The sequence below is a fragment of the Homarus americanus genome, unplaced genomic scaffold, assembly GCF_018991925.1.
Source record: "Homarus americanus isolate GMGI-L3 unplaced genomic scaffold, GMGI_Hamer_2.0 scaffold16712, whole genome shotgun sequence".
Classification (NCBI taxonomy): domain Eukaryota; kingdom Metazoa; phylum Arthropoda; class Malacostraca; order Decapoda; family Nephropidae; genus Homarus; species Homarus americanus.
The window spans coordinates 7648271-7674843 of NW_024757794.1; the positions used below are offsets into that span (position 1 = coordinate 7648271).

The 26573-nt window shown below is 42.3% G+C and overlaps 1 protein-coding gene across 1 annotated transcript in view; it reads right to left on the reverse strand.

Annotated features, from left to right (window-relative positions):
• The window catches only part of LOC121857739 (elongation of very long chain fatty acids protein 6-like), a 102528-nt gene extending 93567 nt beyond the window's left edge, over nucleotides 1-8961 (reverse strand). The window contains exon 1 of the mRNA XM_042353857.1: nucleotides 7835-8961. Coding sequence (XP_042209791.1) covers nucleotides 7835-8268 — 434 coding nt within the window. The 5' untranslated portion in view covers nucleotides 8269-8961. The remainder of the gene's footprint in view (nucleotides 1-7834) is intronic.
• Between the last annotated feature and the right edge of the window lie 17612 nt (nucleotides 8962-26573).

A 26573-nucleotide genomic window follows, 5' to 3' on the forward strand; every position in this document is an offset into this window, starting at 1 on the left:
CTCAATCTTGTCAACTTAGAGGAAGTCACAAAAACTAGCGAAATCTTTACCGCCCAGCATTAACACGAGGTGACAGTAGGTCTTCCAACCAGATCTGAGAAACACTAGTCAGATAGTCACTCAGATAAGTGGACACATGAGATGATATGCCTCTCCCGGTCTAGATGACAGCCTCACACCTTGCAAGAATCAAACGACTCCAGGTTTCACTTTCTAATGTCTATCATCTTCAGTTCTGGTCATCTTCAGCTCTAGGCCTTAAAAAAACACGTTACTCTTCATTTCATCCTTAGATCATCTCTGACTACGTGGTTTCCTAACACCGCCTGGCTTCGTGAAGACCGGGAAGTAAAACAAGAGTCGTTGGCATTTCATTTGTATCTCAAGACATCTTTAAAGAGCTGACATTCTGAATATGACGGGTTCAGAGAGTCAACTTTCCCTGGTGGTGTTCGCTCGGCAGGTTTGGTCTGGTCTCACCATTATGGCTGAGTATTGAATAGAGTATTCTGGGGTCTTAAACGGAACCGATTTATCACTGTTGATGGTTGTTAAGAAGTATACATATTTACCTGTCTGGTCGATCAAGTGGTAGACAACATGCACAAGCTTTCCTTCTCTCACAACACCATAAGAACTTACAGCATACAAGTTATGACGAGAAAGTTGCCACCCAGCCAGCAGCGTTTATGTGCCCCATCACCCGCCAACCTGTATTTCCTCTACAAACATCACAACGAGAATCTATTTAACAGTTTTTCAAAAGGTAAAGTTACACTAGATTAGGTTACCTTTGTGAATCTGGGTCCAGTGCTAGGTTTTTTTTTAGAATTCCCCAAAATGCCTTTACTGGGAACAGCACGCAAAACACATAGGGTACTGACAATAACGTTCTTATTCAACCACTGAACGCGCCCAGTGTGTGTGTATGTGTAACCTGAGCTATTGAGCCAGAAAGACACGTTCCCACATAACATATAAGGTTAGAATCTAAACTAACAGATGACGGACAACTTTCAACGCTGCCTGTGCGTCTTAAGCTGAAGTAGTCAGCCGGATAGACGCATTCTCACAAGGACAATATGGGGGGAATCCAATACAAGAGATCTTCAGAACCCGGATCTAGCCTCAGGGTGGTTCAAATATTACAACAGGCCATCCATCAGGAGGACAGTAGAGGGATGAGGGGGGGGTACTACACAAATATAACGCTGCATTTCTCGGTATTTTAGACCCTTCCACTATCCCATACTCATACACAATATACATACATACATACAGTATAATCACCATAAAAGTTCACCTTACAGACAAAATAGAGACCGATAGATATAAATAGATACGCATTATATATAGAAACAGATACAAAAAGATATATAAACTATTCAGAAAAAACCAAGAATAGCCCCTATGAAAACCGCTGGGTGTTTAGTTCCACTGTCTCACTACAATAACGTATGCAAAACACACCTTCAAATATCATCAGCGTGACAAGAAGGAAACACAACCACATTCTTACATTCAGTTCCCGGTAGCACACACAAAGGCCGCCGCTACCAATGTTGACTGTCCCGTTCTCGTTTCACTTTCTAAAATTAAACTGTAGAATTTCCCGAAACGCGCCGTGGGAGGAGCCCAAAAGCGTATGGTGAATTTGCATCAGACATTTATGATGTTTATCGTAGACTTTCATCCTAGTTAACACCTGTTTGGCAGGTCATTGATGTTTCTGATCGATTCTCACCCTATTTGACACCTGTGCGTGAGATAATTGATGTTTCTGGTTGGTTCTTACCACAGCTTACACCTGTGTGCGAGTTAATTGTTGTTTCTGATCGACTCTCACCCTAGATGACACCTGTGTACGAGTTAATTGTTGTTTCGGATTGGTTCTTACCACAGCTTACACCTGTGTGCGATTTAATTGTTGTTTCTGATTGGTTCTCACCCTAGTTAACACCTGTGTACGAGTTAATTGTGGTTTCTCACTCTAGTTGACACCTGTGTACTAGATAATTGATGTTTCTGATCGATTCTCACACTTTAAGCTATACAAAATATCCTACTTTTTCCCTATAACTTCTTACGAGCCAAACTTGTTTTTTAGGACACTTTACTCCGGACACGACCCAACACTGACCTGCAGGGCCATCAATGGTAATATCTAAGAACACATACACGATTATAATAATCTTTTAACAGACATTTTCTACACCATCCCAGACATTTCACCTGATGATTAAACACACTAACTGCTATACCTGACGGAATTTGGTTTGGTTAGGTTCGTTCTCCCTTGTGTGTAATATGGGATAATTAGGCAGCAATAAACACCTATAAAAACTCATCAACAGCGTAGATCTTCTCTCCAGTCACTCGTTGGATGACCTGAAGATTAGACACCCCAGCTTATTTGAATATTAACCACCCTATCCCCACTCTAGGTAATGTTTGGTTGATTAATCTTCAGGTAGCTAGGGTGTAATCATCAAGTGAATATACTGGGGTGTCTAATCAAGTGAAATAAGCTGGGGTGTCTCAAGTGAAATAAGCTGGGGTGTTTAATCTGCAGGTGATCCAACGTCACTTGGTAATTACTTCTACGTACAGGGTATTTTTGAACACACCTGCTTTATTTCACGTCATGACCAGACCAGACCAGACCAGACCAGTTATGTCCATTCATTGTCTAGCACCGCCGCCCACTACACACACAATCATAGTTTCTTAAAATATTTAATTCTCGTGACCTGACCTGACTAGCATGGAGCAAATCCTGACCAAATCACTGACATAATCTGACCAAACCAATGTTAACCCAACTTAAAATTAGCCTTTAACCTAACCTAACTTAGCCAGCTGTACCTAATATAAATATCCAGTACATGTATAAGGTTGAATGATGAAACCATTGTAGAAAGTGACAGGAAATGACTATGATAACAAGTACAAGTGCTCTCACTAGACGAATCACCACCCTAACAAATTTCACCTAACCTAACCTAGTCCCCTAAATATTTGACGGCCGGTTAATCTTTAGGTGAAATAAGCTGGGGTGGAGATTTCTCAGGTGATCACAAGAATGCGCTAAGATAAGTAAAAGTACTCTTACATATTTGTTTATATCCTCAAATGGATTTAAGACAAAAAATTACTATGAAGGATCAACTACTTTTTGCTACTGTGTTTACAAAATGATCAAATACTTTCTCTGCCGCTTTCTTATGACAATATCTTATGAGAGAGACAACCGAATGAAAAGTCACATCAATTACAAACTTTCATGTATTATGCTATATATCCGGGTTCAAGCGCTCGTTCGTACACTCTGGAACCGGATTCTTAAACATTCACTCACTACAGTAACTACTAAAATAACTCTCTGTGCAGGTGGGGGTCGTGTGACTAGTGACAGCCCTCATATACCAAAATTTATCGTCCATGGTCTCATTCTTTCCCACAAAGTATGCACAGATAGTTATTTTAGCTATTGTACTTTAGATGTGAATATTTCAAATGGTGCGTAACATTAAATTTCTTTTCGTTCAAACTTTTAACTAAAGAACGCATCCGCTCCACCTAACCTCGAGCTATACAGGTCAGATCAAGGTTACACAGCCCAAGTCTACTGAAGCACCCTATAGCCCCCCCTGATTAGGGGGAGGAGGGGGTGGGGGAAGAGGAGGTGGGTGAGGGAGAGATTCTTCAGGCGACCTAAAACGTTTTCTGCATCAAGTTTGGAGGGGGGGGAGGTAGCAAGAACGCAAAGACAACGTGTCAAGACACTTCAAATAAATAACAAGAAAAAAGTCATCGAAAACGTAACAAAAAGAAACCCAGCAGCCAAACAAACCCAAACAACGCGAAAAACAACAACAAAAACACGTGAAAGTGAACGACAATTAATAAAAAAAAATAGTGATAGCATGCACTTGTTGAGGTTCAAGCCAGTAGCCGCTACGAGGGACGAAACCGGTCATAACTGGCTGAAGGAAGGAGGGTAAAATATCGATTACTGAACCGGTTTTCTTGGGGTATATCCACACACCAGGTTACGTCGAAAACTGGTTAAGATGTTCGTGCTAACTACAGCTTTTAAGATGATGTTTAGATGGTCACACGGGAGGAACGAACGGGAGAAACTGATGAACACACAAGAGTAACGGATGAAGACACGGGGGGTGGAGGCAGACGGGTGAAACTCACGAATACACAGCAATGGACGAAAACACGAATAAATGGACGGGCGAAACTGACGAACAAGAGAAAAGACACAAGGACTGGCATCCCCCCTCCCCCTTACAGGAGCGAGAGAGAGGGAAGCATGATGCTGTTAAGAGTTTTACTGGCATAAAAACAAGTGAAAGTCGGGCTCCATAAAAATAAAAAATGCTACAAGAAACCGTAACAAAAACAAGAGAACCAATGGTCTTGAGGTGCAATGGGCCAGTGCTTCACTCGTTTATACTTCATCCACCTCGATCCTAATGACTTACTGATACATAGAAAACTACTACGATCATATGAAAAGCTAAACTGAACAAGCTAACGTCAAAATAAGCTAAACATCACTAAGCTAACCCCAGCACCTGAACATTCCTGAACACATTACGCTTGTGATGGCTGGCTGAGTGGGTGGGCTCTCCTTCACACACTACACTACTTTTTATCAACACAATCTAAACTTTCGCTGAACTCGTTAATCAGTGAAGAGACAACCAAGCTGACGTATACACACAGGCGCGCTCCGGGATCCAATGGGTTTATGTAGTTAATTGTCAACAGTGAATCATTATCATCGCTATTATTATTACTTATTGTCATTACTGTTATCCAGCTTAACCTTCATATTAACGACTCTTATTCATCAAGCTTAACCTTCATATTAACCACCCTAACTCATCAAGCTTAACCTTCATATTAACCACCCTAACTCATCAAGCTTAACCTTCATATTAACCACCTGAACACAAACAACTTATCATACTCAACCTTCATATTAACCACCTTAACTCAAGCTTAACCTTCATATTAACCACCTTCACTCAACCTTAACCTTCATATTAACCACCTTCACTCAAGCTTAACCTTCATATTAACCACCTTAACTCAAGCTTAACCTTCATATTAACCACCTTAACTCAAGCTTAACCTTCATATTAACCACCTTAACTCAACCCTAACTTAGCAACTCTCACCTACCCTCCCCTCGACCACACAGCAGCGTTGGGGTATTTTAATTATTAGGCGAGATGAGCTGGTTTATCGTTAAGTAAACAAGTGTTATTATTTTATGGTATTTATAGTGAGGCGGGGAGTGGTAATTCAACCTGGTTTAAGATGGCTGTGTAATACGGGGACAATAACGAGGATCACCTTAAGATTAGGCACCCCACTTCATTTCACCTCAAGATTCGGCACCCCACTTCATTTCACCTCAAGACTAGGCACCCCACTTCATTTCACCTCAAGACTAGGCACCCCACTTCATTTCACCTCACAAACAGGCACCCCACTTCATTTCACCTCAAGACTAGGCACCCCACTTCATTTCACCTCACAAACAGGCACCCCCACTTCATTTCACCTCAAGACTAGGCACCCCACTTCATTTCACCTCACAAACAGGCACCCCACTTCATTTCACCTCAAGACTAGGCACACCACTTCATTTCACCTCAGGACTAGGCACCCCACTTCATTTCACCTCAGGACTAGGCACCCCACTTCATTTCACCTCACGACCAGGCACCCCACTTCATTTCCCCTCAAGATTAGGCACCCCACTTTTGACATATGGTTAACCACCCTAGAGTTTAACATAACCCCCCCCCCCTTTAGGTAGCGTTAGGGCGTTCAATCAGGTGACAAACTGGAGTGCCTAATCTTCAGGTGATCCAACACTGTGCATATATTACTGTTATTTTGGCGTTTAGTTGATAGACGGAAATTGGTAGCCTAATACTAGTCACTACTTTAAACAAAGAAATAATGCTTCCTGTCTTTTATTGGCCTGTGGTTTGGTAATTTAACTTAATTTACCACCTGTATTTAACATATATCAATACTAACAATTGTAGATATATTCAGTTATTGTCTTTAGTAAGTAATATGTTCGACTAATAACTCATATACACTGTAAAAAATAAATTGCCTTGTAGAAATCTACTATAAAGTGGAATGTGGCAACTCGATCCATTTAAACACCTGCATTTAACATATGTTGAGAATAATTAACATATTCTAGGTAACATGCGTTCGTAAAAGTTGGCTCGTCACCCTTGTAAACAGTTCTTCCCGCCAAGTGGATCCCAATACCTGTGAATTATTTTATCAAATAATCGATATTTCCAACGGATTTGGTACACAAAAACGGGGTTATAATATTTGTGGGTTTTTTTTTCACGCAAAGTATAGTGGATTTCATTTTAAGACTAAATTACAGTGTTATCAAGTTTGAGTTTGTTATATGATCGACTTAGTGCTGCCAAATCGATGAGTTCGTTATAAAATGTACACGAAAAATTACCTGCTTATGAATTTATACTTCGTGTATACATAACGCGTGTCAAGTACTTCTCGCCCAGACTTTATGACGACTCTACAGTGTTGTCAAATCTATGTTTACATTAGATACCTGTATATCGATCGACACTACAGTGTGCCAGATCTTTGAGTTTCTTACAGTAACACCATATAGATAATATTGTATAATAACACAAGTAATACTGTAATAATAACAGGTAATGGTCTAATAATAACACAGGAAGTACTGTAATAATAACATACAAGATGGGAGAGACGAGTCACCCACTAGACTTGAGTGTCAATTATGCCGAGGCAAGCTCCATCTGACCGCGCTTAAGCTCAACACACAAGTAAGGCCTCTTGCTAGACACTGGGAACAACAGCATAATGTGTGTCTGTGTAGTGAAACAGCAATCACACCCCAAACGTTAATACATCCCTTAGCTGCCGGGCGGGTTGAGTGACCGTCCCTACACAACACCTCCCCCCCCCACTCCTTATAGGGGTAAAACAGGTATGGTGGAGGTGCAGCACAACCACCTCTCCGGGAACTCCTGCACGTTGGCTTACAGTCTAGTCTCTAGTCAAACCCCGAGCCTGGCAGTCATTTGTTCAAACAAACTTTCCCGCCCTCCCACACACATACTTGTACACGTGGAATGTTCCTTAAGTGCCGTCAGTGTTATATTTCTCCTGAACATCAGATGGAGTTTGGGAGTGTCCACTATGTTATAACGTTCTGGGTTTTCCTGACACACGAAGAAAGTCTAGATAAAGTTGAAGATGTTTGAAAATCCGTGGTAAAGCCCCGAGATAGCGAACTTATCACGTCGCCAATTTGCACAACACCACCAGTTTATTGACGATCGTCACATATACTCGAAAAGCTTTCTTCAAAAGGAAAGACCAGATTCCTAATTTCCAAATAATCTTAGGTTGACCTTTGTTGTCCATGTGAAATAATAACCTCAAGCGTAATTTCGGCACCTTATAAAGTTATCACTACCTGTGTGTTACCGTAAGCTGACCAGCTCCGTCTCTTAAATCAAATTCAACTTACAGTGAACGAGTCAATGTGTTGAAACAATTCCCACCAATTTGAGAATCAGGTCCTCGGGAAAGATTCCGACTCGGACTGTAGTCTCTTTAAACACCAATGACGACGACACAAAACGAACTAAATTAACTTTGCGATCTTACTGAAGGTATATAGTCAAGTTAGGCTTGGGTGGTTCGTTCAGTATGTAGGTATTAAATGGTGGTGCCAGGAGCTACACCCTTACTAAAATTAATTCATTCGACTTACGGTTTTCCAGAGATGCAAACGGTGAACCCGAGGCCGTAGTTATAAAGGAGGTGGACCATCTCAGGTGCGGTCCTTAGCGCCCCCATCGTGCTGAACACCGCCAGGAAAATGTTCCACACCACCAGTATTCCTCGCAGCTCAAACTTAGGCCTCACCCGCATAAAGTATTGACCAGCGAAGATGAAGGAGACGTACATCGAGGTCCAGATAATGCTATGCCACCAGTTAACCATCATCCACCCGGTGTAGTCCTTCACCTCAAACTCCTCCTCAAAGTTGAAGGTGAAGCCGTAGGTGTAGTTGGTAGAAGTGACATAGTGGCCATTCTCTTGACGCGGCGGGACTGTCAGGTCGTAGATGACCGTTTGGTTGTTTTGGGTGAGGGCGAAGATGGTGTTGTCACCCCAGCGAAGTTTGTAGTGCCTGTGTGTCATGGTGCCTCCTTCAACTGAAACCCCAGATAACAGTTCAGCACTCAGCTTGTTTGTCAGTCACAAGCTCCGTATCTCACTAACCGGCTCTAATAGTTTCAAAAATCGCTCAACACTTTACAACCGCCCAGCTGCCACTTACAGTTTCTCAGCACTAAAGTTTTCTGCGACTCCCACGTGTTGTTATGATACGTCAGCTAGCAAAGGTGCGCGCGCGTCGTGTGGATAGAGACCAACGGTTTTGTGAGGAGATACAGTAGAAGACAGGCACACCCCCTCTACACTACCGCGTCCGCTCGCCGAGTGAGTCAGTCTGTGAGTCAGTGAGGCCGGAGCTTCAGACCCGTGCGGTCGTGATCACATCCAAGGAACGAATGTGGTGGAAGTGGGTCACCTCATACGGGCTTGGACACACAAGTACAACTGGATACCTGGAGTTGCGCGCGCACCCTGGGCATAGTTTACCGGCCATAGGGAGGTCATTAAGCCAGTAGTTTGTTCCCTGTAGCAATAATTCCCAACATGGAAACTCGGCACGAGGAGGTAGTGAGGCAACTTGGTGGTGGTGCGCGGCCGAGTCTTATCTTACATGCACCGCCCTCCTGCGATAACACTGACTGGTATTTCCGAGAGGAACGGAGTGACAACCGACAACACAGAGAAAGTCGGGGACAGTCACTCCCTGCCAGCCTAACACTGAGCCCACACTCCCTCACTCACTCAATCCATCCCCAAGTGAATCTGATATCACGCGGTTTCCACATCGTGAATTCTATCCGCTCTGATGTTTTATTTATTATTACACAATCAACCACCTGCCATCTTTGTCGGCTGGGAGGTAGATATCGAACCATTGATCTGACGCTGCTCCCGCGAAACCCAGCACCACAGGGGAGTATGTGTGTGCTTAAGTGTTAGTGTGTGCGTACTAGTGTGGGTGTGTGTGTGTGTGTGTAACATAGTTGTGAGGGGCGACAGGAAGGAAGGAAGGTTGAGGTGGGAGTGGAAGTCAACATAAAGAGGTCAGCGTCGACCTGGGACAGCTACAGTAGGTCTGGTGGACAGGTAAACCTAAGTCGTTAATCTAACTCTTACATCTATGCATCACCATGCCACCTAGGGGAGTTAGGTTAGGTTAGAGTTAGGTTAGGGTGGCTTAGTTAAGGTTATGCTTGGTTAGCGTATTTTTGGTTAAGTTAGGCTAGGTTAGGTTGGTGTTAGGGTGTTTAATCATCAGGTGATATTAACAGGGGTGTCTAATCTTCAGGTGATAGACAAATCATTATATATAATTTCACAGCCAGTCTATGAACAACGTAGTACCACACAACACAAACTCAACAAATTATTCAATTTCTTAAAAAAAATGGCATTAGGATTTGACTTACGATTCAGTATTATTTTGAAAACATTTAAATAATCTACCTAAAGCAAACCTTACCTAACCTAACATACCCCAACCTACCCTAACCTAACTTAACCTACCCCAATTTAACCTGCCTACACTACCTGCTGCGAGGCCCTCACCAGGTGTACAGTGAGTTAAACATCATACATAATTTAAGGTGTATTGACTTTATAAGTAAGTCTGAGTTGGTAAGTGAGACGTTCTTCTCTCTAGTGATGATGGTGGTGATGACGATGGTGATTGATGGTGATATTGTAATGATAAAGATGATGATGAGGACTTTGGTGGTGGTGGTGGTGATGACACTGAGGATGATTATGTTTGGTGGTGCTGATGATATTAATGATGACAACAATAAGAAATAATAACAAGAAAACAATAATAACAGTCAGTGTTGCCAACGCTCTTCTCAAATAACCTTGATAGAAGTCTCAACACTACAGGCGGCAAATTCTTAAGAAAATCATCACATTTTAGCCAGCCAAACAAACTCCTAAATTAAAATATATAAACTGAATTAATTACAAAACAGTGTCATAAGTGTCAAGTGCCAGAAAAGTCATCACAAGTATCAATTGCCTCAAGTGTCTCATGTCAGAAGTTACAAGTGCATTAAGTGCCATATATGTCATAAGCGTTAACTCGCAGCAAGTATTAAGTGTCACAAATGTTAAGTGTTAAATGTAATGCCGCAAGTGTCAAGTGTCACAAATATCAAGCATTCAAAGTGTCAAAGTGTCAAATATCACATGTGCCAACTGCCATTAACGACTTACAAAGAGGTCTGGCAGGTTGCCTACCACGCTCATTAATGTCCAGTCATGCTTTAAATAAACTCCAGTCACACAACCACTCTGACGCCATCTTGTTAAGGAAACATACTATTGACTGTAACTTTGAATAGAGAGCGAAGTGAAGTGAAGTGTGTGTGTGTGTGTGTGTGTGTGTGCGTAATAATAATAAGTACCGGTTATTTAATAGGATACATCAGGTAAAAGGTTGAAAATATACATTGGACAGAAATGACTTATTGCATTCAGTGACCTGGGGAGTGGGAGGAGTCGTTTAACAAAAGCGATCATTACAGCAAGGAAAAGGAACTTGAAGTGAACATACAAGTTATTATTAAGAGTGGATGGCAGGGACTGGTCTTAGGCCCTTCTGTGTGAAGTCAAGTAGGCCAGGTGTACTGAGGCATTGAACAGCAAACAAGCAGTGCAGTAACTCGTTAGCAGATGTTGTCATGAGAGTGTGTGTGTGTGTGTCCAGTAGATCTCTTAAGAAAGTGCTACATCTTGTTCAGGTTAAAAGTAGTGTCTAATTGCGGTTTGAATATAATGTTAAGCCACAAGCTTCAAGGGCAAAACAGTGCTCTAATGGGAGGCAAAAAAGGCCGCCTAGTTTTTGTAAATACCCGGAAATACGATATTACAGACGTAGCCTCCATCTTACTGTTGTTCTAATTAAGATGTGCAATAAATAATATCAGATAACAAAGTTCACCCCCTTAAAGACCAACACCCATCTTTTCTGTAAACATTAATTTGAAAACAAAGTAATATGGCAACAACTGACGTCATATGCCAACACCTGATGTCATATGAAAACGACCATCTTGTTATGAACTAATTTTGATTAAGTTGAAAATAAAGTCACACTTATCACTAAATAGCTTACATAATAAATATTCACTATACTTGAAAAGAAATCCAATTGGCAAACATTGGACACAATATCTTTAACTTCAAAAACAAAACCACATGGCGACACTTGCTACAAATATACACAGCTTACACCTTCACATCCAACTTTCTAAATAATAATGATTCAATATTCAAGTAGTGTTCACCTTACCGACTGTTCATCTTTCTTAACAACTACACTCACCTGTTGACCCGTGTTTGTACGTCTGCCCTTAAATCTGGCACGCACACACGTCCGGGATTTGCATGGGTATATTTATAACTAAGTTTCTATCCATCAAAGACTTCCATTTTGCGTTTCATCTGACTATATACGACTCAACAAGAGTTCTTAATAACATACCTCGGGACACCGGGTAAGGTTGAGAATAATAGTACAGGTATAATCTCTCGTCAAGCCATAACAAGAGTTCCAACCCAAGGTCCATAACTCAGAACAATAACAACACAAAATACATGTTTATACCACGTCACGTTTTCTGAGGTATGAGATGGTCCAGTTAACATCACCTTCACCTCACTGTGTTTGTTTGGTATTTAATATTCATCTGTATCTGAAGAAGAACTGAAGACGCTTTACAATATCGATTTTTTTCTCCACGCTGTCAATATAAAGTTGTAGTCTTAGGAATCAAGGCGTTCAAGTGGTCTTTTTATTTCCAAGGGAGTCATCATCACATTGCTGTCACACTCTATCGTCACTATAGAGCCTGTGAGTGACTGTTGTTCCTCTTCACCATCTGTACACGCCTGCAGGAGGAGCCTCATCAACCCTACTCCCAGCATCATTATTCATCTTTCTTTAGATACGAGTTACTGAGTGGTGTTGATTTTCCACTTCTGCCTGCGGGTCTTTTCAATGTCTTCCCCTTGACTGTTTTTAGTTAGTTTAACAAATTTATTGGCAGAGCTTGTAGTACAGTTTGCCTATTCTGAGTAATTCAGTCAGGTCTTGACACTGATGGTGGTATCACTTCTCACTGTCACGGAGGACAGAGGTTCACACACAAAGAAATACATCATATTCATTAACAACTATAAATGTATAGAGGTCAGATTCATATGGGTAATGTCACTGTTCACTGCCATGCAGGACAGAGGTTTGTACACAAAGAGTTGCATCATATTCATTGACAGTACATATACATATACATGCACTCACGCACACACACATACATATACGTCGGTCAGATTCATGTGGGTAATGTCACTTTCCACTGCCATACAGGACAGAGGTTCGTACACAAAGAATGCATCATATTCATTGACACCATATATAGGTCAGATTCATATGGGTAATGCCACTGTTCACTGCCATGCAGGACAGAGGTTCGTACACAAAGAAGGAAATACATCACATTCACCAGCAGCATATATGGGTCAGTGGATCACATACATTGGAGTCATATTCTAATTGAAGACTAATCAGTGTGGGCTAGCAAATTTGGGATAAACAGCAAGAATGTCCTCAAGCACACCTGATTCAATGAAGTAATTACATAGTTCAAGATACAATAAGTCAGGTGGCCTGAAGTCTTTGACAGTGTCACATTCAATAATATAGTGTTCAAGTGTATGCTTTAAAGGTTTATCACAAAGTTTACATGCTGAGTGTTCCGGTATGGGTACAGCGTTACTAACTTGCCAAATGTGTCTGTATCCTAGCCTAATTCTGGCCACGACTGTAATTTTATTCATTCTTGTCGTGTATCATTTTCGTGTCCATTTCCCTTAATCTGTTTTAGAGGTTTCTTATGAATTTAAATTGATTTGTAAATTGATCTTTCCGTTAGTTATGTGTCATTTTCCATAGCAGTGATGACTATTACTCGTATGTTCGGTGTGTTGGCAGCTTCCTCGTGACTGGGATGGGTTTGTGTTGATCCATACATACAGTCCTGCTGGTGTTGGCTGCTTAAAGTGATCGTTGAGAGATGGTGAGGCGAGTGAGTGGACCAAGAGTCGATATTACTGTACACTAAAACACTAAATATATGGGAGTAAAGAAACAGTATGGCGGTCATTGAACTCTATGGCATTTCACTTTCTCGCCAGTCTGCAATAGGGTCGACTCTGGACGCCCCAGTTATCGGCCGGCAATGAAATTCAAACCGTCGACCACTACACTTGTGGGTCAATAGGCGAGAGTTGTGCCTATCTAGCAGCTGAGGTCTATTTGTATGTAAATTTTCTGGCGAAATAGCCGCTTCACTTTCAACCTAACAGCCTCCTAGCCAGCCATCCATATAGACAGTCAGCCACCTGGCCAGCCATCTATACAGCCAGTCAGCCATCTATATAGTCAGTCAGCCACCTAGACAGCCATCCATACAGCCAGTCAGCCATCTATATAGTCAGTCAGCCACCTAGACAGCCATCCATACAGCCAGTCAGCCATCTATATAGTCAGTCAGCCACCAGACAGCCATCCATACAGCCAGTCAGCCACCTAGCCAGTCATCTATACAACCGTCAGCCACCTGAGACAGCCATCCATACAGCCAGTCAGCCACCTGGCCAGTCATCTATACAACCAGTCAGCCACCTGGCCAGCCATCCATACAGCCAGTCAGTCACCTGGCCAGCCATCCATATAGCCAGTCAGTCACCTAGCCAGTCATCTATACAACCAGTCAGCCACTAGACAGCCATCCATACAGCCAGTCAGTCACCTGGCCAGCCATCCATATAGCCAGTCAGTCACCTAGCCAGTCATCTATACAACCAGTCAGCCATCTAGACAGCCATCCCACAGCCAGTCAGCCACCTGGCCAGTCATCTATACAACCAGTCTAGCCACAGCCAGTCAGTCACCTGTGCCAGCCATCCATACAGCCAGTCCGTCACGCCAGTCATCACAACCAGTCAGCCACCTGAGCAGCCATCCATACAGCCAGTCAGTCACCTCAGTCATCTATACAACCAGTCAGCCACCCAGACAGCCATCCATACAGCCAGTCAGCCACCTAGCCAGTCATCTATACAACCAGTCAGCCACCTAGCCAGTCATCTATACAACCAGTCAGCCATGGCCAGCCCATCCATAGCCAGTCAGTCACCTGGCCAGCCATCCATATAGCCAGTCAGTCACCAGTCAGCCATCAACTATACAACCCAGTCAGCCATACAGCCATATGGTCAGTCAGCCACCTAGACAGCCATCCATACAGCCAGTCAGCCATCTATATAGTCAGTCAGCCACCTAGACAGCCATCCATACAGCCAGTCAGCCAGCCATCCATACAGCCAGTCAGCCACCTAGCCAGTCATCTATACAACCAGTCAGCCACCTAGCCACCAGCCATCCATACAGCCAGTCAGCCACCTAGCCATCTATATAGTCAGTCAGCCACCTAGACAGCCATCCATACAGCCAGTCAGCCACCTAGCCAGTCATCTATACAACCAGTCAGCCACCTAGACAGCCATCCATACAGCCAGTCAGCCACCTAGACAGCCATCCATACAGCCAGTCAGCCACCTATACAGCCAGTCAGCCACCTAGCCAGTCATCTATACAACCAGTCAGCCACCTAGCCAGCCAACCATCCATACAGCCAGTCAGCCAGAACAGGTGGGAGGATCAATACTCCTATAGTCCGCTCTTCTCACCTGCCTTAATATAACACCTTATCTTACCTTAATGATCCAACACGTGTTTATCTTAACCTCTCTCTCTCTCTCTCTCTCTCTCTCTCTCTCTCTCTCTCTCTCTCTCTCTCTCTCACCCTCCCTATGTTAACGCAGCTTCTAAACATTCATTAGCATTTCACAATTTTCTATCTTAATATTTTCGTTTATATTGTCAATGATATCTTTCTTAATGGCTAGATTTGTGTTCATATTATAAATACATAAATACAAATATACATACACATATTCATATACATATTTTACACAAATAGATGAGGTAAGGTAGGTATACAGCAAGGGCCAGTCCTCATCAACATGCTGAGAGAGAGCTAGAACAAAATTAAAGAATTTCACACTGCACAACCTGAGATAAAGGTGGATGCTTTAATAATAAAAATAATAATAATAATAATAATAATGACAAATCAACAAAACTAAATTCATCTAAACACACTAAAAGAATATTTATACTTTTCGAAAAATATTTACACCTATACTTTTAACGTCAATATTTTTTCTTAGTTGATTTATCGATGAGAAAAAAACGGAGATCAAGTCTTGGGTGGGTGTGGGGAGAGGAGGCTATTATTATACGCTCGGACGTCATTTTTACAGGAGGAAAATGTGAGACGTCAATCCGTTGCCTTATTCGTGGAGTGGTTGTGACAGGTTCTATCTAATGGGTGTTTTAGTGTCAGAATAAACTTGTATGAGGTCACGTCAACAAGGCTAGCGTACCACTTACCGTCGTGGGGGGAGGGGGGTGGGGGGGTAGAAAGGCGGGAGTGTGTGGAAAGTTGGATGAGAAAGGAGGGAGGTAGAGAGAGAAAGTGAGGAAAAGGGAGAAGGAAGGAAACAGTGAGAGTGAAAGGGAGGGGAGGAGGCAGAGAGAGAGAGAAAAGGTGGGAAAGGGAGGAAACAGAGGCAGGGAGAGAAGTGAAGGGGCTCAGATTCGCCAAAAAGTACAAGACCTCCGTTAATGACGTACATCTGTAGTCTTGTTAGAATCAGCCAGGTGTGCAAGTGTTCACGTGTTGATAATAATAGTACACCGGCACACACATCTCCACCCCCCTTTCATCTCCAGGTGCCGCGCGAAGTGTGTGCCAAGAAGATACGACTTTCCAAAGGATTTTACCGAGTTCCTCCGTTTGCCTGTTTATTTGTTCGTCCGGGCGATATCTCAGGTACATTTCGAGGCAGGACGCTGAAACTTGGACACAACGACAACCAAATGCTTCGACAAAAATTATATTGTTTTGTTTTGGTGTTTTGATGATATTTTGGTGTGTGCGGCCATGATGGAATGGTGTTGACTCTTCCTCTCATATAATTAAACCAAGGCAGTGCTATTGTTGTTGTTGTTGTTGTTCATTGACGTGGTCCTGCCATTGAGGTGTTTGTTGTTCTTATTTTGTTCATGGTATGGCCTAAGGGGACGTTGTACATTTGTAATAATAATAATAATACCGGTAATAATAATAATAATAATAATAATAATAACGGTAATAATAATAATAATAATAATGATAATAAATTACTGACCTTCCTTACTATTACATTGACCAATCAGCTGATGAGGAGAGGAAGGTTGTCAACTGACCTTATTAATGGTGAAAGCCTGAGTAGTTGGGCTAATGTTAATACCATTACTCACCTCCTCCCTTTATACCGGCTATTATTTTATCTTTCTTTTATTGCAACATAAAAGGTATCATTATTATTAAAGGATCACGTGAAGATTAGACACCTAACCTAATCTAGCCTATACCTACCCTAACCGAACTTAAACCTAACCTAGCCTAACTTAATCCTAACCTAAACCTAGCCTAACCTAACCAATACTTAACTTAACCTAACCTAACCTAACTCAAACCTAACCTAACCGAGCTTATTTCACCTGATGGCTGAACACCCTATTCTACCTAGGGGGTGGGGGGGGGGGGTAAGGTTAGGATTCCTATTAATTTGACCTAAGGAGGGGTCAACAGAGGCCACTGGGTGGGTCAAACAGCAAAAGGTCAATTACAAATGGCTGCAGGTGGTGAAAGGACGAGGTCATTAAGGTAGTCAAGTGGTTGAAGTCAAATGAGGTCTATTTTTTACGTTGGTAGACACTGTTGTCTTACTGGTGTTTATTTGTTAATATTGTTGTTCTTATTCTTATTATTATTGTTGTTGTTGTTGTGTTTCTCTCAATACACTCAAGCTTTTAGTTATATATTTAAGATAATGAGACGAACAACCAAGAAAATAAATAAAACTAGAATATCTTCACGGCAGACAGACATAATAATGGTTGCTCGTCTACTCGTGTTTGAGGCTGGCTGGCCATCGGGCAACAAAGGCGTGACTTTGCTTAATTTAATGTGATGTAGAAGCCGTCGCCAACACAACAACCACACCCTATGTAAACACAGACACAGCCATACAGACACAGCAGACATACCTAGAAACACTAACAGACACAGACAGCCACAGCTTTGCCTCACGACACACACACACACACACAGATAGCCATGCGTATAGCCCCAAACACAGACAGCCACACTGACATCTCCGCACACATAGACAGCCCCACGTAGACAAACTAAACAAACAGCCCCCACACAGACAGACAGACGCCAATAAAAACAGACAACCCCACAGCAGAGACAGTCCCACATACACACAGCCTCAGACAGACAGCCACACACAGACAGATAGCTCCACATAGACAGACAGCCCCACGCAGCAGAGACAGCCCCACGCAGCAGAGACAGCCCCACATACACAGGCACAGACAGCCGCAGCTCTGCCCTGGTGGTGTAAGAGATATTGATTCTGTTTTGTGGTGATGTTGTGTCTCCACTGGCCGTCTGCCAACCCTCTCAGGGGGGGGGTAAGGGGTGTTCAGGGGAAGGATGGGGGTGTTTCAGGGGAGGAAGGGGTGTTAGGGGGTAGGAAAGGGGTGTTTAGGGGAGGAAGGGGGTGGGAGTGTTTCTGGGGAGGAAGGGAGTGTTTCAGGGGAAAGAAGGGGTGTTTTAGGAGGAAGGGGGTGTTTCAGGTGGTAGGAAGGGGGTGTTTCAGGGGAGGAAGGGGTGCTTCAGGGGAGTGTTTCGGGGAGGAAGGGGGTGTTTCAGGGGGTAGGAAGGGGGTGTTTCAGAGGATAGGAAGGGGATGTTTCAGAGGATAGGAAGGGGGTGTTTCAGGAGAAGGAAGGAGGTGTTTCTGGGGAAGCTAAAGGGGGAATTTCAGGGGAGGAGAGAAGTGTTTCAGGAGGTAGGAAGGGGATGTTTCAGAGGATAGGAAGGGGTATTTCAGGAAGGAGGAAACAAACACACACACGCCAGTATCCTTCTTCAAGCAGACAGATAAACAATTTCTTTCTCAAACAAGAAGAGAAACAAGGAAGTAAAAACACTCCACTCTCTTCCCATGTAAGGTATCCAGGAGGCGATTAAGTGAAGATAATTGAGGTAAGTCTATCGTTAACCAGAATACTGTAAGTGCGTTGTCGGCAAAGTCCGCTTCCCTCCCAGTCGCGCTACAATAATATCCAAGAGGCCATAATAAAGTCCAAAAGGCCATAATATAGACTAATGGGCTATAACTTTGTACCGTATAAATACACAAACGATTGGTTGTACACCATAACAAAATCCAAGAGGCAATAACTAAGTCCAAGGGGCCATAATAAAGTCCAAGAGGCCATAATAAACTCCAATGGCCCATAACAAAGTCCAAAGGGCCATAACAAAGTCCAAAAGTCCATAACAAAGTCCAAGGGCCCATATCAAAGTCCAAGGGCCCATATCAAAGTCCAAGGGCCCACATCAAAGTCCAAGAGCCCATAACACTGTACAATTATGACACACAAGTACTGATTACCCCTCACCGAGCCACAGCAGACGCCATAACCGGAAGGAAGGACAGACAGACAGAGACAGAAAAAGTCACCCCATTGTACACTTCAGCTAGTGGGCATACACATACGCCATGAATGAATAAGGACAACTGAATAATTATTATTGTATGAGCAACAATTTCATACAAGGACAGGCAGCAAACCCCCCCCCAAATTTTAGTAATGTTTCCTTCCAATGAGAAACCCGTGGGATGAGATGTGATACAATAAAGTAAAAAGAAGTATTAGATTGTGATCATGGGTACAGGAAAAGAGTAGGTTATTACAGTTACAGAATACAGTGGTCATGAGTACAAGGTCGTGGTAGGTTATTACAGTGATAAAAACAATGTTACAGAATACAGTGGTGACGGATACAAAAGATAGTAAGAACAGCGGGTCTCTCATCATTGTTTCAAGATAGGGAATACTTTATACATTATCACCCAGAATAACAATGTAATAATGACACTTTGGTTGGACCTTGGACTCATTCATTATCAGTTAGTAGTACATTATATAATCTTAGTTAGGACGTCAGTGTTAATTAGTTCGTTTAATGAGGGGATAATGGCTGTGTTCTGTCAGTGGATTATGTTGGGTTGAGTTGGTTAGATTAAATTAGGTTAGGTTGAAAAAAATTAAGTAAGGTTAGGTTAGATTAGGTTGGTTGGGTTAGGTCTTAAGCTCGGGAGTTGAAAGTTGATATGGCACTGTGTTTACGGGCCGTACACATGCCATGAGCATCCCCTTCACACACACCGAAGGGTCAAGACGTACCTGGCGCTCCTCTCCGAGCAGCCAGGTCAACTGTTATGTTGGCCCATACCAACTCCCTCCCCTGAACCCTCCTCCCCACCGGAATATCAACAAGCTCTCGCCAGAAGTTACTATTTCATTTAGGAAAGGAATGGAACCAGTGTTAAACAGAGGTGAACAGTGGTGAACAGTGCTTAAGTCAGTGAGAACAACTCAACAGTAACAGTGGTACCCAAGTTGACCTTCACACAGTGAGGTCCCAGGTACCCAGTGATAACGGCGGCCCGACCCAACAACCAGCGATGTGTTAATCCGTCTACGATAGGAAGGCCTGGGACCACACCTCACTCATAGAACACCGTCTGTGAGGGAACTACTACACCACGTGAGGCCCCTCATAACACCATCTGTGAGGGAATTACTACACCACGTGAGGCCCCTCATAACACCATCTGTGAGGGAATTATTACACCACGTGAGGCCCTCATAACACCATCTGTGAGGGAATTACAACACCACGTGAGGCCCCTCATAACACCATCTGTGAGGGAATTATTACACCACGTAGGATAACACCATCTGTGAGGGAATTATACACCACGTAGGTCCCTCATAACACCATCTGTGAGGGAATTACTACACCACGTCAGGCCCTCATAACACCATCTGTGAGGGAATTACTACACCACGTCAGGTCCCTCATAACACCATCTGTGAGGGAATTACTACACCACGTGAGGCCCTCATAACACCATCTGAGAGGAACTACACCACGTGAGGTCCCTCCTAACACCATCTGGGAGGGAGTTACTACACTACGTGTTTGTTGTTCAACACCTACATTAATCTGTATGTTCACTGTATGTTCCTTCACCTTTCTCTAATGAAGGCTTTTGTTAAACCACCAATGTATGTAATAAGTCATTTATGTCCAATGTATATTTTCAGCCTTCGGGCTGCAGAACTTTTTCAATAAACCGTTAATTATTATTATTATTATTATTATTAAGTAACGCTCAAGGTTGGAGAAAAAAAAACAAGTTTTTCGAACACTGGAGATGGTTTTTTCTCTCTAGGGAGGAAAAAGCTGTTTTAAGAGTAAATGTAAACTCGCTTTTTAGAACACCACCAAACAAGTTTTTAGAACACCACCGAACAAGTTTTTAGAACAGTAATGAGGATGTTGAAGAATATTTATATAAACACGTTTGTGGAACACTAACCAGGAAGATATTAGAAGATAAATCTGTCTTTAAGACACCACTGGGAATATTCTTAACCACCATGAACACGTGTTGCACCGACACTAACTCATATTAAAAGAATTGGTAACATAATTTATTATTTAAGGTAATAGTAAACTTGTTTTTGCCATTAATGGACGTGTCTTTAGAAAGGTGTTTAAAACATCTTTACAAACATGAAACAGCAAAATTTAGTATATTATGGACATGTTTTAGAAGAATATGTGTGTTTACGAGACAACACAGCTTTCATAAGAAAAATAATAAACAAGTTTACTTTTCAAAACAACTTATCTTACTATGAAGGGATCTGATGGACTTCACCGCAACACAACCCTCCACTCCAATCGGAAAAAACTAAAGACGTCAAGGGAAAAAACAACACATAATTATTTGTATATTCCTTAGAGCAAAAATAAAAAAACTCGCTCACAAGCAAAAGAAAATGGTAAAAAAAACTTGCTCAATGTAGATAAAAACATGATCACCGCACTGATATGATGATCCGGATCAGGGTTTAGTGGGACTGGACGAACGCAGATGTAAACAAAAAACACATCCGTGAGGAGTACCGGCAACTCGTGTAATGAGCAGTTTTTCGTACGTCTAAAAGAACAAAGAATCTTCACCACGGCGCATATTCAATGTCTTTACCATGATAGAATCTACAAAATGAGCAATTAACTTATATGATTTGTTGATCAGCTGTGATTTTGTACATGTGTGCGTGTGTGTGTGTGTTGTTGACATTCACATCAGCCTGGGGCCCAGTACCGCGTGCCAAACTATACCATTAATGTGAATAGTTTTGTATTTATGCAAATATACTTTCACCATGACACGAATTTACCATCGCCGTCGTGATCGAATTGAAGACAGACAGACTGGCAAATAATAATGTCAAGAGATGCTAAACGTGTCATCTGCTCCACATATTGCCGAATGGTCATTATTTTGAATCACTTATTATATTTGCGTCAAAACACCTTCACTACGTTACACATTTATTGCCTATATTACGAGAAAATATGGAATTGGTGAATAAAAATGTTAGTATTGATGATTTGTTGTGATTTTTATTAGAGTTTCGTTGACTTTTATACCACCTGTGCCTAGCCCACGACACCCTCTCCCTGTAGAACCTTCTCTGCCCTGCCCTGCCAGTTAGCCTTGGCATTACTTTTTCTATACAGTACAGACAGATAAAACAACTTCGAAATTATCACAATATTTTTACCGTGGTATAATCGAGAGAAAATTGTGTATCACGTTTAACTTTACATCTTTCTCTCTCTCTTTTAGTCCCACATTTCTTCTTTATCTCCATCTCCCTTATTCAAATATTTCTTTTCCTCTCTCTACGGCTTCTCCTCCCTATTCCCCCTCTCTCTCTCTTATTCAAATATTTCTTCCCCTCTCTCTACAGTACATGTTTCCATTCGCCTCTCTCTCTCTCTCTCTCCTCGGTAAGACCTCGTTTCCAGCAGGTAATATATTACGTCCAACAGTTTATAGATATATTATCATAATCAATAGCGTGTAATGAAGAGTCCCCCGCCCCCCTGGCAACCCTATCATCTCCTAGCACCATACACTGTCCCTAGCACCATAATCCTAGCAGCACACTACTCTACTCTAGCACTAAACGTTTTTGTCCTAGGCACCACAACAATATTCCTAGTTACCCAATCATATCTCCTAGCACCATCCAGTGCACCACATCAACACAAACAAACACACTGACAGCTAGGACAGTGTGTGGTATTATCCTCAGCGGCCGAGCATAACATTCCCCAATATCGGGTTCTCCGTCTAGTCATGCCCTCCCCTGACCCCCAGTTAAAGGGGTTTTCAGTTAAATGATCCACAGTTAAAGGGGTTCTTCAGTTAATGGACCCATAGTTAAAGGGGATCTTCAGCTAAGGGACCCACAGTTAAAGAGGTTCTTCAGCTAAGGGACCCACAGTTAAAGGGGTTCTTCAGTTGAGGGTTCCCTAGCTAAGTGAAACTCAGTTAAAGGAACCCCGTTAAGGGACCCCCAGTTAAGAGACCTCCAGTTAAAGGACCCCAGGGTGTGTTTTTACTCAGTAGAGCCACACTTTCATCGGTCGGGGCCATTATCGACAGGTTGACGAGGGTTTGAGGTCAATCTTCGAGCCAGTGCCAGAACACACACACACACACACACACGAACCCGTGGATAATGCACATATACGCACACAAGAACAACATATATAGACACATGTACATACAGGTCTTACCCTGTTCAGGTCCTTTCCAGGTACTGACGACACCTGACACTTACCTGCAAGTAAAAGAGACGTTAATTAATAAGGTGAAATGGAATGTTTTCTTTTTAAATAGTTCTCGACTCGTTATGATTTCATTCTATAGTTCTCTTCTTTTCATCTCCTCTCCTCCTTTTCTCTTCCTCCATATTGCCATCTCCCCTTCCCCTCTCCTTTACTATTCCTCCTCTCTCCCCACTCTCTATCGCCCTTTCCCAAAACCTCTCCCCTAAACTCTCTCCCTTCCCCCTACAGTCTGTCTATACGTTCTTAGTGAATTGATGAGCAAGGAACGTGTAAGTAAATGAAGAAGAAAAAAAAAAGATATTTATACCATTATTATTACTATAACTACTACTAACAACAAAAACAACAACAACAACAATAATAATGATAATAATAATAATGAGAGAGAGAGAGAGAGAGAGAGAGAGAGAGGATTATATCTGCACTGGAGAGGGAGGGGGGGACTAAAGTTTGTGTGGGTCATCTCTAGACTATTGATGATGCTTAGTGGGGGTGGGGATTAGGGTAAAACAGGGGGGTTAATTAGATGGCGGTTATGGTGGGGTTGGGGGAGAAGGAGGAGGTATAAGGTTGGCTGACTGGTTGTAAGTTGTGGTAATAGTTGTAGTTGTGGTAATGATTGTGGTAGTGGTTGGAATTGTGGTAGTGGTGAGGTGGAAATGGTGTTGGAAAGATGGACATTTTTCATAATAAACAACACACACTCACAGAAAAACACACACACACACACACACACACACACACAAACACAAACACTATCAAGAATCCCCCCTTTAAAAAAAAGGCATAAATGAAGAGACATAATTTATAAAAAAAATAACAAAATAAAATAAGGACCAGAGCGTATTGACCCAGGGAAGAAGAAGAAGAACAACAAGTAGAAGAAGACCTGGGAGAAGATGCTGTATAACTCGGAAATTTTAGTAAACTTGATAAAACCAGATTAAGGGAGTTTCTAAGACCCACTCCCATATCCCCCCTTTCTCCCTTCTTTACCTTCCTACTCCGCTCCTCTCTCTCCCTCTTTGTCTCTCTCTTCTCTCCCTCTTTGTCTCTCTCTTCTCTTCCTCTTTGTCTCTCTCTTCTCTCCCTCTTTGTCTCTCTTCCCTCTTCCTCTCCTTTACCCATATATTATTATTGGAGCTTCTTGTGACCTCCCACCCCCCTCATTCTCTACCTATCTACCTACCGACCTACCCACCCAGATACTTCCTTTCACGCCCCTCCATCCTCCCCCACGCCCCTCCATCCTCCCCATGCCCCTCCATCCTCCCTCCCCCCTCCATCCTCTCCCCCACGCCCCTCCATCCTTCCCTCCACGCCCCTCCATCCTTCCCTCCATCCTCCCCATATTTCCTCCACGCCCCCCATCCTATCCCCCAACCTTCCCTCCACGGCCCTCCATCCATCCCCCCCACGCCCCTCCAGGATATAAGATCTTAACAATTGGTGAAAGTCGGTCGTCAGGTACAGAATTCTCAAGCATCCATCAGTTAATGTTTTTTTTGTCCTGGTTAATGGTAGAGTCTCAGCACACTCCCGACGCCATCTTGACCATCTCCTGAAAGGGGTATGTAGGGAGTGGTGGGGGGGAACTATTATTACGTCAATAGGTAAAAGATTTGGTGTCATGAGTAAATGCGGAAATATTTTAATGAGTGGATCTCTCAAGGTGAGGTGGGAGTGGGATAACATTCCTAGCCCTCCTACTCCTCCTATCTGCTTACACCTCCTTCATATCTTTCCATCGTGTTCCTCTTTATTCTCCTCCTTCTCTTTCTGCCATTTTCATTCTCTTTCATTCTATTTTACCTTTCTTTTATTTATTTATTTCATCTTTAGCACTTTTGTCATCTTTCTTCTCTTCTTACAATCTTCCTTTTCCTAAATTCTTAATTCACCTCCTCCTCTTTCTCTCGCCTTTCTTCTCTCGTCTCTCTCCTTACCCTCCTCCTCTTCCCCTCCCCTCCAGGTTAACAGGAGACACGCCCCACGTGCTGGTCACATTCCTAAGCAAAATAGTAAACATTCCTATTCCTATTACCTAAAAATCCCATTCTCATTCCAGAGTGGGGATCGGACACGCTTGAAAAAATAACTACAGAGAGAGATACAGGTATACAGTACAGGTAATCACAAGTACATATACAGGTATACAATAGGTAATTACAAGTATATACAGGTATAGAGTACAGGTAATTAAGAGTACATACAGGTAATCACTACAAGTAAGTAAGAGTACATGCAGGTATACAGTACAGAAATGAATAATACAAAAATATAGTTATTGATATACAGTAGAGCTGTACAGGTACACTCAATCCAGGGGGTGTACAGGTGTATTGAGTCGGTGCCTTAACCCCTTGAGTACGAAGACTGTAAACCTTGAGTACGGTGACTTTAACCCCTTGAGTACGATGACCTTAACTTCTTCAGTACGATGACCTTAACCCCTTGAGTACGATGACCTTAACTTCTTCAGTACGGTGACTTTAACCCCTTGAGTTCGATGACACCCCACCCATTGAGTACAATGACTGTAAGGTCTTCGTACTCAAGGTGTTAGTGTCACAGTACTCAAGGGATTAATATAAATACGAATAGAAATTGAGATGAAAAGAGTTTACAGTCATAATAACAAGGAATAACCACAACATTATTGACCTCAGCTAAAACCACAACAATATTGACCTGGGTGAGTGTCAGGCGCTGGAGGTGACTTAAAGCGTAGTGATCAAGTGCCAGAGCCAGTCACCTGACCAAACCTTACTGCACTGATATCGTTATATGTTATTTACGTTACCAAAAGATCAGATCAGTCAAGATTTATGGGAAGTTCAGATTATTCTACCTGATGATTAACCTCCTTAAAGCTAATACAACTTAACCTAACACTAATACAACTTAACCTAACACTAATACAACTTAACCTAACACTAATACAACTTAACCTAACACAAATACAACTCAACCTAACGCTAATACAACTTAACCTAACACTAATACAACTTAACCTAACACTAATACACCTTAACCTAACACTAATACAACTCAACCTAACGCTAATACAACTTAACCTAACGCTAATACAACTAAACCATATTTAACATAACCTAACCTAACGTAATCTAACTTAACATAAACCTAACCAGCTGTAACCTAACTTAACCAACCATAACCTAACCTAACCCCCAGGTAATGTTAGAGTGCTTAATATACAGGTGAAATAAACTGAAGTAATTAATCTCCATGTGATCTGATTTACCTTTAGTTTTAATCGTATAATAAAAAAAAATACATAAGGTAAATAAGGTAAGTTAAAGCCCCAAGAGGTGGACAGATTGATTTTGTAATTAGTTA